Source organism: Anolis carolinensis, chromosome 2 (genome assembly GCF_035594765.1).
Source record: "Anolis carolinensis isolate JA03-04 chromosome 2, rAnoCar3.1.pri, whole genome shotgun sequence".
In the NCBI taxonomy this organism is placed as follows: domain Eukaryota; kingdom Metazoa; phylum Chordata; class Lepidosauria; order Squamata; family Dactyloidae; genus Anolis; species Anolis carolinensis.
Genome location: NC_085842.1, coordinates 242,079,510 through 242,094,512, shown reverse-complemented (window position 1 = coordinate 242,094,512; position 15,003 = coordinate 242,079,510). Strand labels below are relative to the sequence as shown.

Below are 15,003 nucleotides of genomic sequence, written 5' to 3'. Positions count from 1 at the left end.
TAATTTTTTCTCCCTTTGCAAATCAAAGCACTGAGCAGAAAGGGATATGCACACCATGAAACCCCCAACAGCTGTATCTAATACTAAAAAAATGTAATTGATTAACTTCCAGCTTCTGCAAGTCATCCCAGCATGGTCAAATTGCTATCAATCTCAAATCTGCCTTCACAGACCTAAGAGCTAGAAGCTCAAAATAAAAAAATAAATAAAAACAAGAAAGAAAATGTAAGTTCTCAAGCTGTGAAGTCAGAATTGAATGTCAATTTTTGTGCTTGCTGTGGTGCAAGCTTGCAACTTCTGCCCTTGCAAGACCCGTGATTCAGTATTTTTCTATACAAGTCTTTTTGATTTTGGGGTGAAGCGCTTTTTCTATTCCGCCTAACAGGTATATTTGGTGGGGTTGCAGGCAAGGGACTTCTTTGTGGTTTCTCCATGGAGCTCATTTGTTTGGGAGTCTAGACTGGCTCCCTCCTTGTTATTCTTCTGTTTCCACGCGTAAACCTTTCTATTCCAGCAGGTATCTGAGAACCCACTGTTTTATATAATGGATTTTTGGTTCTAGTGCTGTACTGTTTTTAATCTAAGGCTTTGTATCAATGTTTTGTGTGGTTTTAATTCTTTAGACTTAAATTTAAGTGTCTAGCTATATGTTGTCTGATTTGCATTTCCTATAAGCTGTCTTGAGTTCCACTCTTGGGGGAAAGTGATTGATTAATATTATTTGTAACTCTCAAAATAACATTAGAATTGAGTCCCCAGGGCTTCTGAAAAGACTGGGATTTATTATGCCACCTGTAAAATGGGCAGTGACAGCTGGAGTCCAATGAGATATTGATATGAACAATGACGGGGGCAGACAAAAAAATTTGGGAACAAGATGAACAAATCCGTAAAGATGTGTAAATCCAAAGTGAGTCATTGCTATTCTCTCACTGAAGAAGCCTACCTTCTTCCCCTATTCTAGAGATAGATTGAGAATATGGAAATAGAAGCACTTTGCATTTTTTATTATTAGCAGTAATAACTGCATTTTATTTTTTGACTGATTATCCCCAGATTTCTGGATCCATAATCATTCACGTCACAGATAGAGGGAGCCAAGGCTGAAACAGGATAATAGCCTTTAAATCCCCTTCTCTAAGCACTCAGATCTTCCCTGTCAGCAAGATTAAAGCGGTCAACAGCAGTCCCCATGTGTCTGTATCCCACACTGAGTTTTAACAACAACTGGAGCTGCTGGCTGCTGGGGAAAGAAATGTGACGCCGCCTTAGTGCCTGATGCTTCAGGCGGGAAGACACAGAGGAGAACGCAGCCGCCAAGGGAGCACATCTTACAGCAGTGGTGGCGGCAGGACGGAGAGTTGCATCCAACTGGCTGACTAGAGAGGCAACATGTGGCCTTTGAAGCCAAGAAAAGACTCCCAAAGCTCTGCCTACAAAGCCAAACTACAGGAGGCCTCCTTGGACTCTACTGCAGGAAGTAAAGGAGATACAGTGAGCATAGACACACACTCCAGGGGATTTGGTGTGCCTCAGTGGGGACCCAAGCGGCAACTGCTGCTGGAAACAGAGAAGAACTACTATTCCTTCGAGGATGAAGAAGAGGAAGAGGAAGAGGAGGAGGAGGAAGAAGATGAGGAAGATCAACCAAGGCTTTCACCAGTGTTTCCATTCAGTCCCTCATTTCATTCTGAAGCAGCTACGACCACTGCAGCTTCCTCCTCCGTGCTCAACATCAATGTTGGTGGCCGGACCTATCGCCTTACCTACCAGGCTGTGGCCATTTATCCCAACACACGATTGGGCCGCTTGGCCACTTCCACTGACCGTCGCTGCCAGTTAGGCCTGTGTGATGACTATGCTGCACAAGGGGATGAATATTTCTTTGACCGAGACCCTGCCGTCTTCCAGCTCATCTACAACTTCTATGCTTCGGGGGTGTTGCAGGTGCGAGATGAGCTATGCCCCCGCAGCTTCTTGGAGGAGCTGAGCTACTGGGGGGTACGGCTCAAATACACCCCCCGCTGCTGCCGCATCTGCTTTGAGGAGAGGCGTGATGAGCTGAATGAGCAACTGAAGGTGCAAAGGGAGCTCCAGGCCCAGGCAGCCGTCCAGGAGAGTGAGCACCTCTTCCGCCACATGCGGTATGCCGCCCAGCGATGGCGCCTTTGGAACCTCATGGAGAAGCCCTTCTCGTCCACCATGGCAAAGGCCATGGGGGTGGCTTCCAGCTTCTTCGTCCTCATCTCAGTAGTGGCACTGGCTCTCAATACCGTGGAGGAGATGCAGCAGAAGAACAAAGTCAATGGAGTGATCCAGCCCATGCTGGAGCATGTGGAGACCTTCTGCATCGCCTTCTTCACTTTAGAATACATCCTGAGGTTGATCTCCACTCCGGATCTGCGCCATTTTGTTAGCAGTGCCCTCAACGCTGTGGACCTCATTGCGGTCTTGCCTCTCTATATTCAGCTATTTCTAGAACATTTTGTAGAAGATCTGCCACGTGGACAAGGCTCTGCACACGAACATGACATTGAGAAAGTAGGACGGGTTGGGAAAGTAGGACAAGTGCTTCGTATCATGCGCCTCATGCGCATCTTCCGCATTCTCAAGTTGGCCCGCCACTCAACTGGGCTGAGAGCTTTCGGCTTCACAGTGCGCCAGTGTTACCAGCAGGTGGGCTGCCTCTTGCTGTTCATTGCCCTGGGCATCTTCGCCTTCTCTGCCATGGTTTACACTGTGGAGCATGATGTTTCCAGCACAAACTTCACCAGCATTCCCCATGCCTGGTGGTGGGCAGCCGTAAGTATTGGCTTGGCTCTTTGCTATTTGTTGCCCTACCTCTGCCCTTTCTGTGTGTGTGTGTGTCTACTTCGAAAGCAGCAGAGTACACGCAGATTTGTGAACATCTGTTCTCAGCTTTGCTTTGACATAACATGTGTGCGCGCCCACACCCACATACACATACACCACCTCAGCTAGAAGCTTTAGTCCATCCATTTCAGCGGATCAGTCTATAATCGGTGAAGCCGAGTATGAATTGAATGGCTGTTTGTGTCTACGCTCAGCACAGACTTCCTGCTTCTGCTGCTCATTGAGAAAAGAGATGAAAGTGTTGGGATGCAGAACACATGTCTGCCGTACTGGCATGAACTCTGCAGAAACCAATGTGCGTCTTCTAAAAGCTACCATTTATACTTTTAGAGCAGATCAGAGCTGGAGATATTACTTTTGGGGATTACAGTTCTCTAGATGGGGGATTGTAGGAGTTGTAGTGTCAAAAAGTAATATTTCCCAGTTCTGATACTTAAGAGTTGGGGGAAAGCGTTCTTTCCTTTCTTGATAGGAATTTAAAGCAGCTCTACCACAGAATTCAGCAGCGCCATTAAAAAAAGTGCTTCATTTTGCCCACAGTTTAAAAATTAAAAACAAGGATGGCAGCTCATGCATATGTATGTGTGTACAAGGGGAAGACGGGCAGATAAGACAGCTGCCTTTCATAAGGCTTTCCAGACAGCAGGCAAGAGTGACTACAAAGAGAACACAAAATGATATTTTGTTTTATTTATACCAAGCCAGTAACGGTGGGCAAAAATATCAAAACAGAGCAGGAGAGACTGGCTCAGTTGTGAGTAATGTGATATGGAGCTTATAGTTAAGAAATCTCTAGTTTAAATGGATCACAAGCCACCCCGGACTGATAAATATCCCCTTTCTTTTTGTAGCGTTGTATGAACCCTGGGATTTTAGCTAAGCAGCACCTGGGCAGAAGCTCATGCTGCAAATTATCCAGGGATGTTTTGGTGTCAGAAGTCTTTGCTGAGTTGCCAGAGCTAATCAAACATGAAAACCGAGCAGAGGATCTGTTACTTGTGTCTTCTTCCATATTTCCCTTGCTGTAGCTTCTGTCCAGGTGGTAAAATATGCATGCAATACAGGTGATACATTCAGCAGTGACATCTGTATAGTTTTCTACATGGATCTCTAAGGAGTACATTCATCTCAGGACATAAGGCAGAGGAGTCCGGATCTTCTTGGACCACAGTCATTAGTCCAGCAATGTCTGGAGGGCCAAATGTTCTTCACCATTGATACTGTGAAATGCTGAACAGAATAATTCCATTAGTCTATCTAGCCCTATACTGGCTGGCAGTGGCTCCCCCAAATTTCATGCAGGAATTGTTTCCTTGTCTTGCCTGGAGTTGTCAGGCATTGAACTTGGGGACTTCTGCACAGAAAGCAAATACTTTAGTTTATCTTCTGAAATAAATAAAGCCAGTGTTTAATTCAATTCAGGGATGGCGGGATGTAAATCCATGTTGATCAATGTGAGGCCCCTCTAGATATTGTTGTACTACAACTCCCAGCATTCATCAGTATTAGTGTTGCTAGCTAGGGCTGATAGGAGTTGTAATCCTACAAGATCTGGAGGGATGCATCATTCCCACCCCTGATGTAAGCAAGATACACTCAAAGTGCTTACAGAAAACAGAAAGCCTATAAAGTGCATTGGAAACTATAGCAGAGTAAAACCCCATCTACACTACCACCTACAATCCAGATTATCTGCTTTGAGCTGGATTATATGAGTCTACACTGCCATATAATCCAGTTCAAAGCACATAATCTGAATTTTATATGGCTGTGTAAATGGGGCCTGACAAAAGTTCTCTACCTGCTGTCTTTTTCTTTTTACAGGGAGTTGTCATAAAAGCATAACACATTTATAAGATTTTCATTGGCAGTGATATTGTTTTATAGCCATCTAGATTCTGTATCTTGTGTGTGTACGTGCCTTCACGTCGTCTGTCATTTTATTGCAAATGCTGTGAATTTTACAGGTTTTTTTTTTGCTAGGGATATTCAGATATGGTTTTGCCACTTTCTTGATCTGAAATCTAGCCTGCAGTCCCTGACATCAGTTGGCAGTCTCTCTTCCAAGTACTAACCAAGACTGACCTTGTTTGACATACAAGATCAGATGGAAACTGGTGCCTTTAGGGTAGTTATATCATGATTGTATGGTATTATAATTATTGTTATTAATCTAGAAAGAAATTAAGTGTTTGGAAGAATCAATTATTGGGTGTTTCTAGATCAGGGGCAGCACATTATTCCCCCGGTGGCCTTAGAGAGCCACATCCCACCACCTACCCTTCATTGCACTCATCTCACCAAAATAAAAATAACTAAAATGCCACCAAAAAGCCTCTAGGAAACATGGGACATTTTTTGCACATTTTGGGCTTCTTTTGGCCCTTTTAGACAGACACATTTTTAACAGCAAGAAATGACTTAAGAAATCAATTCCTATTCGCTCTCTTTGGGCCTGGAATAATCTAGGACAAGAATGGGCAAACTTTTTTGCCTTGGGGCCTCATTGCGGGGTCAGCCGGGAGGGCTGGGCCAGGAGGGAGGCCGGGAACATGCTGGGTGGGGAGGGCCCGGGAGAGGACGGAGCCAGGTGCACAGGGCAGGGCTCAGGTCATCAGGTTGTCCTCCCAGCATAAGGACCAGGCTGCTTGCCCCATTCTTATGCCGGGAGGAAGGCAGGACACATGACTGCCCCAATCCTTTTCCCCATCCTCCTCCCCTGATCCTCGGACGGCCCTCTTGGCATTATGCCAGGAGGAGGGCAAGACAGGTGGTGACTGAGAGTGCTCTGCCACCTCATGCCTTCCTTGAGCTGTCCTGGCATAAGGATGGTCCTGTCCGTGCTGTCCTTATGGCAGGAGAGTGAGACACATGGTGGCTGAGAGTGTTCCAGAGGGCTCTCGGCTGCTATGTGCCTTCCTTATCTTTTTGGCATAAGGACAAGGCAAGCCGCTGTGTCCTTCTGCAAGAGGACAGGGAAAATAAGGAGGGCCTGAGGTAAGCACCCAGGGAGCCGCATCCGGCCCCTGGGCCTTAGTTTGCCCATGCCTGATCTAGGAGGTGGCCAAAATGTGGTAAAAATGATCCCACATGCTCCCCAGAAGGCATTTGAGATGGGGGGGGGCATACTTTGTTCACCCCTGTTCTAGATGAATGGGTTTGGGGCCAAAACACAAATAAATGCCATATCGGAGAATTTCTGATCTTCAAGCACACCACAGATTAGGGCAAAGAACTATGAGGGTCATCTCTTGCTACTTTGGACACAGTTGCGGACATTGTCATGGCAGGGGTATGGTTACATTGATTTGTGCTACATCTGCACTGTATAATGAATGTAGCTTGACACCACTTTCATACCCTTGCTCAGTGCTATAGGATCATAGGAGATTTCCAAAGAGTGCTGGTGCCTTTCCAAACTAAAACCTAATTGCATAGCAGTTTAAATGGTGTCAAACTAAATTTATTCTACAGTGTAGAGTAGGCATGGGCAAAGTTCGGCCCTCCAGATGTTTTGGACTTCAACTCCCACAATCCTTAACAGCTGATAGGTATGGGTAGGTAATAATAATAATAATAATAATAATAATAATAATAATAATAATAATAATAATAATTTTATTTTTTATGCCACCTCTATCTCCCCAACAGGGACTCGGAGTGGTTCACACAGGGACAAGCCCAATACAAATCACATAACATCATAAAATCAAACAGTTAAAACACAAGAGTCACATTTAAAAGCAAATTAAACAGGTCATAGTTTAAAAAACATAATTAAGAGCAGGAAATATAAACAATCATCCACAACATTAAAAGGACATAAATGTCCAATATGGACATAAATGGGCAAACAATCAAACTGATAAAAAGAGTGTATATATCAAAATAGAACATACATCAGATAGACAAAGCAGGTAGGGAAGATAAATATGGGATGGAAATCAAACTATAATGTGGCAGGGCAAATTTCGTGTGGGTAATGGCCTGGATATAACGGATTTGTCTAATTGAATGGGTAGGCCCATACCTGGTGTAGAGCCAGCCATAGCCAGGGGCCAAGCCTAGAACTGCATTGGCAGAACTAGGGGAATCCAGCAAAAGGGGTCGATCTCTCCTTCAGCCTCTTTGCACCACTAAAAATATTCTCCAGGTGATTGAAAATGCTCTGAATCTGACTTTGGGAAAAGAGTTGCAAAGAGACTTTATTCTATCATGATGATATAAAAATAACTTTACTGGGTTTCTATCTGGTTCTCACCTGGTTGCATCAGATGGGAAAGGTCAACATCACTGCAGGTAAATGCCAAGAGGCTCAAAATTTATGGAGCTGAAGAATTCATAACAGTTTTTTCTTTTTTACGAATAGACAAAAAACTGCCCTCTTGAGTGCTCTGCTTCTGCGTTTCCAGACTCAATGTGAGAAACATTCACAAATGACAAATTCCATTCTAGAACCCAGAGGCTGCATACTAAACAGCACGTCTCTCTTTCATGCTGCTGTTTATTTTTGGAGATATTCCTCCTGCATTAACATTCAATCCCAGTGAGTTAATTTCCATCAGACCACAAAACTAATCCCATTTATACCAGCAAATGCGCCAGGTGCATCCTACAAATAAGCTTGCCCGGGCTCCAAGCTCAGGGAATCAGCCTTATGTTTCATTCATTCGAGACATCAGGCTACTTTTAAAGAGAGAGAGGAGTAGGAAAGGGCTGGGGCATACGCAGGGCTGCCTTACCAATTAATATTCCCTTGTTAAATTAACCGTGGCTGCTGTCTAACAGAGAACAACGGTGCTGCCCTGTTGTAGGTGGTTCTCCCTTTGTTTTGCCAACATCATCATCATGCCTTAGAATGGGCTATGATAACCATTACAAAGTGCACTCGGCAGAAATACAAAAGTAGAGTGAGCCATTATTCTTCAGACAGAACACAGGAGGGTAAGCAACTGCTCCAGCTCACTAAAGCAAGCTCTCCTGGTCAATCTTCTCAGCAACTTCCACACTTCCACCTGCTTTCTGTCCTTTTCCAGATCCCTCATGTGACAATGTATGGTTCAAAAATCCATGTTTAGAAAAACAGGTTCAAAATACACTCCTTAGAAGTATTTTTAATATGTATTATCCTACACATGCACAAAGCACACTGCCCCAATATATACTTTCCTGCATTACCAGCAAAGCAACTCCCTGTGTTGTTGAAGGCATTCATGGCTGGAATCACTGGGTTGCCGTGAGCTTTCCAAATTGTATGGCCATGTTCCAGAAGCATTCTGTCCTGTCATTTTGCCCACATCTATGGCAGGCATCCTCAGAGGTTGTGAGGTCTGTTGAAAACTAGGCAAAAGGGGTTTATATATCTGTGGAATGTCCAGGGTGGGAGAAAGAATTCTTGTCTGTTGGAGGCAAATGTGAATGTTGAAATTGACCACGTTGATTGGCATCGAATAGCATTGTAGATTCAAAGCCTGGCTGCTTACTGCCTGGGGATTCCTTTGTTGGGGGATGATTAGCTGGCCCTCATTGTTTCGTGCCTGGAATTCCCCTGTTTTAGAGTGTTGTTCTTTATTTACTGTCCTGATTTTAGAGGTTTTTTAAAATACTGGTAACCAGATTTTGTTCATTTTCATGGTTTCCACCTTTCTGTTGAAATTGTCCACATGCTTGTGGAGTTCCCTCACAACCTCTTACTAAAGAGGTTCTTACTAAGGCAACTCCCTTCTTTAATAAGAACGTGATAAGAATGGCAACCAAGCAGCAGAGAATGGTGCCTCCGAAGAGAAGACAGGCAATACTGGGAGGCCTGCTGCATCCAACCTTTTAATCTCTTAATAAATTTCCACTGGGCCTACTTGCTGGTGAAAATGCCAAATAATTTTCCAGAGTTCTTCTCCATGTAAAACAAAAGTCAAATAATGTTTTGATGTATTGTTTTAAATATGTTCAGCCAGAAGGCTATTGATGTCCCCAACATCACCACACAAGTGCTTGGACATTTCATCTGATGGACAATGTAGCCATTCAGTTCAAGATTCTTGTGCGTGGAGTTGCATTTTAAACAGACCTGTTTATTTTAAATGGACCTGTATGTAGATGGGTTATGTGCATTGGGTATTTGTTCAGTTGTGCAACATTGCCTCTCAACAAAATGTTTGCAAAACACAATTGATGTGCAACTGTGCATGCAGGGATTTACTGTGTTTTAACCTATGTTGGTGTTGGGCTCGTCCCCATGTAAGCCACCCCAAGTCCCTTCGGGGAGATGGAGGTGGGATATAAAAATAAAGATGATGATGATGATGATGATGATTATTATTATTATTATGACACAGCAAGCAAGATAGATATGCTGGATTTCATATCACAAAATCACAAGTCGAACACTTCCCAAGTGTCTAGGACTGTGTGATGTATTTTCGGATGATGCGCGGAGATCCCAGTAGGGTGGCCTTTTGCAGTTGGCAGATTGTAATTTTGTCAATTTCTATTGTTTCCAAATGCCGGCTGAGATCTTTTGGCATGGCACCCAGTGTGCCCATCACCACCGGGACCACCTGCACTGGTTTCTGCCAGTCTTTGAAGTTCAATCTTGAGGTCCTGATAGCGGCTGAGTTTTTCCTGTTGTTTTTCGTCAATGTGACTGTCACCTGGGATGGCAACATCAATGATCCAAACCTTTTTCTTTTCCACAACTGTGATGTCTGGTGTGTTGTGATCCAGAACTTTGTCAGTCTGGATTCGGAAGTCCCACAGTATCTTTGCGTGCTCATTTTCCACAACCTTTGCAAGTTTGTGATCCCACCAGTTCTTTACTGCAGGGAGGTGGTACTTGAGGCATAAGTTCCAATGAATCATTTAGGCCACATAGTTGTACCTCTGTTTGTAGTCTGTCTGTGTGATTTTCTTACAGCAGCTGAGGATATGATCAATGGTTTCATCAGCTTCCGTACACAGTCTGCATTTCGGGTCATCAGCTGATTTTTCAATCTTGGCCTTAATTGCATTTGTTCTGATGGCTTGCTCCTGGGCTGCAAAGATTAGGCCTTCTGTCTAATTATTATTGTTGTTGTTATTGTTATTATTATTTACTACATGCAACTCTGAACTTAGACTCATTATATAACATAAGATATAATGCATAATGTAATATTGCTATAACAACCACTAACTAAGTGTTGAGGAATGACATTCTGACACTTGCATCACAATACATAGCATTTGCAGAGTATTATTGGATCAGCCTGTTGCTTTGGGCACAGTCCACCTCTACAAACTATATTTTGTATGCTTAATTTTGTTGTCACTACTATATTGTATTAGTCCTTTTGGCAAGGCTTTGCAACCTGCTTCAGGATTCCAAAAACAATGACTGGTATTGTCATGTCAAACAGAACAATGACATACGGACATTAAAGTTACTTTTAAGGAATAATTAGTTACATTATAGTTGCACCGAAAAGTAATTTGATACTTCCTCATTCAACAAAGCTAATGGTTCATTTTAGTTGCTTTTTATAGAAACTAAGGAAGCCTCTGGTTGGGTATAAACATTTCATGGAGTATTGAGACTTTCTATTTCTTTTTGTTTTGTTTATCTGATGATGATGATGATGAGACTTGCATCCAGCTTCTTTCCTGAAATATCCTCACTTTCTTTCCCCTGCGGTCCCCTCCCCGCAGTGATCCAGCATTTCTGTTTTCTAATAATATGCTTTGTCCTTGTTGATTCATATTTAGGGCCTTTCATGTTCTTTGATTCGTGTTTGGGTGCTATATTTCGTAGACTCTGCAGGAGTCTACCATATACCATGCAGCTGTGGACAAGTCTACATAGGGACCACCAAACGCAGCAGCATTGCCCAAACACGATTCAAGGAACATGAAAGACATTGCAGACTAATTCAACCAGAGAAGTCAGCCATAGCACAGCACTTGAGGAACCAACCTGGACACAGCATATTTATTTAAGAACACAGAAATACTGGGCCACTCTAACAACCACCATGTCAGGCTACACAGAGAAGCCATTGAAATCCACAATCACGTAGACAATTTCAACAGAAAGGAGGAAACCATGAAAATGAACAAAATCTGACTACCAGTACTTAAAAACCCAAAAATCAAGACAGTAAATAAAGAACAATACTAAAAGGGGGGGAATTCCAAGCACGAAACAATCAGGGTCAGGTAATACCTCCCAACAAAGGATTCCCCCAGGCAGGAAACAGCCAGCCTTTGAAGCTGAAAAGCTATTCAGTGCTGATCAAGGTGGCCAGTTAGAACATTCACACTTGCCTCAAACATACAAAAGTTCTTTCTCCCACCCTGAACATTCCACAGATATATATATATATATAGCGCCTAGTTTCCAACAGACCTCACAACCTCTGAGGATGCCTGCCATAGATGTGGGTCAGGAGAGAATGTTTCTGGAACATGGCCAGACAGCTCGGAAAACGTTCAGCAACCCAGTGATTCTGACCATGAACGCCTTTGGCAGCACATTAGAATTCATTGGTTTCATACAGACATCATATACATAGCCTGAAGATAATTTCATGCACAATATTTTAAATAGTTTTGTGCAAGAAAAAGGATTGTGTACTTTGAGCCACCAAAAGACCAAGGAGTCACTATCTCAGCCACCTACATGGATGATTTTGGATTTTGAAGTATTTTAGAACTCTGGATAAAGGGATACTCACTCAACCTCTACAAGAAAAGTTTCTAAATGTATCTGGATCCCCATTTGCCCACTGTGAGGGAGGTATAGGAGAGAACTGCCATTGACATTTTCCCCCCTAACAATGTGTTTTTCCCTGGCACCTACACATACACACAAGAAAATCCAAGGATATAATCAGTCTATGCTGAAGTTGACTCAAAAACACATAATAGCAGCAAACAATGAGTCTAAATTATCTGTCTTTCCTCAATATAAAATGCTGTTTTTATGTTCTTAGTAACTGCCTTGTTTTTATTTGTTTTCAAAGGTCAGCATTTCTACCGTGGGATATGGAGACATGTGTCCAGAAACCCACCTCGGACGACTCTTTGCTTTCCTCTGCATTGCTTTTGGGATCATTTTGAATGGCATGCCCATCTCTGTCCTCTATAATAAATTCTCAGACTATTACACCAAACTAAAAGCTTATGAGTATACATCTATACGGAAGGACAGGGGGAAAGTAAATTTCACACGGCGGGCTGTGAAGAAGATGTCAGAGTGCTGTGGAAACAGGCCATCCTGACTGCTAAGATGGAGAAACCATTAATTCCCTGGAAAGGAAAAAAGAAGAAAAAGAAAAAAGAGGGACAAGAGAAATCAAATCAGTCAGCCCACAAGGTCAAATGGGCTATAAATTAAGACGGGATGTGGATCTCTTGGTTCAAAACTTTTTGTTAAAAAAATAATAAGCATAACGATGTGGGTCTCATTATTTTGTCTGACAAAGGTTTCTTCTGAGTCCAAGCATCAACTAGAATTCAATGATGCATCAAGCAGTTGGTTTTAATAAACAGTTTGTTGGAAAATGGGGTATAGCGAAGCATCAAAAATTAATTGGCAAATGTGATGCTGCCACAGTGCAAACAAAAATGAAAGTCATTTATTTTCTGTTTCTGTTTGTGTGTATACACATATAGGCATAATAGTAGTGGTTATTGCCTGCACAGTAGAGTCTCGCTTATCCAACATAAATGGGCTGGCAGAATGTTGGATAAGCAAAAATGTTGGCTAATAAGGAGGGATTAAAGAAAAGCCTATTAAACATCAAATTACATTATGGTTTTACAAATTAAGCACCAAAACATCATGTTTCATAACAAATCGACAGAAAAAGCAGTTCAATACATGGCAAAGTCTGTAGTAATTACTGTATTTACGAATTTAGCACCAAAACATCACAATGTATTGAAAAATTGACTACAAAAACATTGACTACTAAAAATGGACTACAAATAAAGACAGAATTGCATAAAATAAACTTACAGTAACAACATTGTCAGAAGTTCAATCCGTAAAAAGTTCAGTCCTTGCTGTCTAGAGAAAACAGCTGTGGATCCGGGTGGGAGGCAGACTGCGTTGGATAATACATAACGTTGGAAACATGAGGGTTGGATAAGCGAGACTCTGCTGTATATGTGCATAGGTCTAATAGAGATTGCCTCAAGATCAGAACAAGGGTAATTGAGTTTCAGCCAGAAATATATTGATGATGTATACCTGAATTATGCTACAGTCTTGATCTCAAAGAAGAGACTATGTACATCATCTGTCTCCTATAAATAGATCCTCAGATACCAGAATTAAGTTGTTATAGTTAATTTAAATATTAGGTAAAGGTTCTCCCCTGACATTAATTCTAGTCATGTCCGACTCTGGGGGTTGGTGCTCATCTCCATTTCTAAGCCAAAGGGCCAGCATTGTCCGTAGACACCTCCAAGGTCATGTGGCTGGCATGACTGCATGGAACGCTGTTAAATATTACTGCAGTAAAAGTACAAGCTTTCCTTTTTAAAAAAACAGAGAGAGGAGAAATCCCACCCCAGACATTTGATTGTATAGGCCACTGCTTCTTAAACTCTGGGTTCCAACCCCAAGTGAGGTCCTTTTAGCTTAAAGTTAAGGTCTTGATAAATTTGATGACAGTAATAGGTCTCTGAATGCCACCTAGAGACATTTATACAAATCTGTTAACAACAACGCCCAGTGTTTACAATGAACTCTGCAGAAAATGATTTAGCTGTACTTCATCAAAAGGAAAATCAGCATGTTTAGCAAGCTTTGCAAACAGATTTATTGTCAGTGTTTTATTTTTATTCCTTTTTTATATATCTATATATCTTGGGTCACATGAAAGTTTCTCTGGCGGAAAAGGGTTTCAAGTGGAAAAGCCCTGGTTTAGACCAACTTAAGTACAAGGAATCAAACTTTCTAGTTGACATATATTGGCCAGCATTCTGTATTGTAATTATAGAGTCATAATCTGGAGCTATGGATCTGTAACTGCTCCATATTCAGAAGCACTACATATTCACAGTGGTGACACTATTGCCATGAATGCAAATGCAGTGCTCTCTGGCCGTTTTTAACAGGCAGAGACCATACCAGCATGTCACTGTTGGAGGGCAGTGGAAATATCCTGGAAATATCCTGCTGTGTTTCAATTGGCAGCAAAACAGGCCGCCATCTCTTGGTATGGCTGCAGTCTGTGAGGTTTAGGTTTAGGATATCATGCCAAGAGCATTTCTTATGCCTCTTCTACACTACCATACAATCCAGATTATTAAAGAAGATAATCCACATTATCTGCTTTGAAGTGGATTATATGAGTCTACACTACCATATAATCCAGTTTGAAGCAAGTAATCTGGATTTTATAGGGCAGTGTAGAAGGAGCCCAAGTTACACATTACTAAGACTATATAAAATGCGGACTGGACATATATTTTAAAGATCAAAGCAGCAATGTTAGAAGCAAAGACATAATCTTGACACAATCACTGACACAAAACAGAGGAAGAAATGTTGAGATTGTCACATAAAAAGTTTCATTAAAAATCCAAAACAGTAAGTCGTCCGTCCCCCCCCCCCCCCTATAACAATGGAATGGTATTTCTAGGAATTTGCTGGTTCTCTTGGTGAATCTATGAAATATTTCTTCCAGAGATTATCATTGAGCTGTGTTGGAGAACCTAGCACAGTCCGGCCAGGAACATATCCGCCATGGATGTTGAGATCTTACTGTATTAATATTTGCTATCAACATAAACTAAGTAGACAAAACATTATTATTGTGATACAGCACTTACTATTAAGATCAGTACAATACTTATGGAAGCAAACAGGACTGCTAAACAATGGCTGAAATAAGTACATAGTGTGTAGTTGTGCCAAATAATGATTTAGATCACATTTTAGCAGAACTTTTCTATGATTTGTGTGTTCCTTCAGCACACATTGTGTCCTTATTCCTTACAGCAATACTGCAAGTTAGATCTACATAATGGCCCTTATATTGAAGATGTGAACTGAGGCTGAAAAATACTGACTGTTGAGCTATGACAGAAAGTGAACCAAGTACTCATCCTATTCTCTCTAGCAGGGGCTTATGAAATGGAAGT

General features: G+C 42.0%; 1 protein-coding gene across 1 annotated transcript; it reads left to right on the top strand.

Annotated features, from left to right (window-relative positions):
- Positions 1-322: 322 nt before the first annotated feature.
- kcnv2 (potassium voltage-gated channel modifier subfamily V member 2) lies at positions 323-13,185 on the top strand. The gene is made up of 3 exons (XM_003216556.4): positions 323-385; positions 1,057-2,802; positions 11,871-13,185. The coding sequence occupies exons 2-3, from the start codon at positions 1,393-1,395 to the stop codon at positions 12,126-12,128; spliced, it is 1,668 nt and encodes a 555-aa protein (XP_003216604.1). The 5' UTR covers positions 323-385; positions 1,057-1,392; the 3' UTR covers positions 12,129-13,185.
- The last annotated feature ends 1,818 nt before the right edge of the window (positions 13,186-15,003 follow it).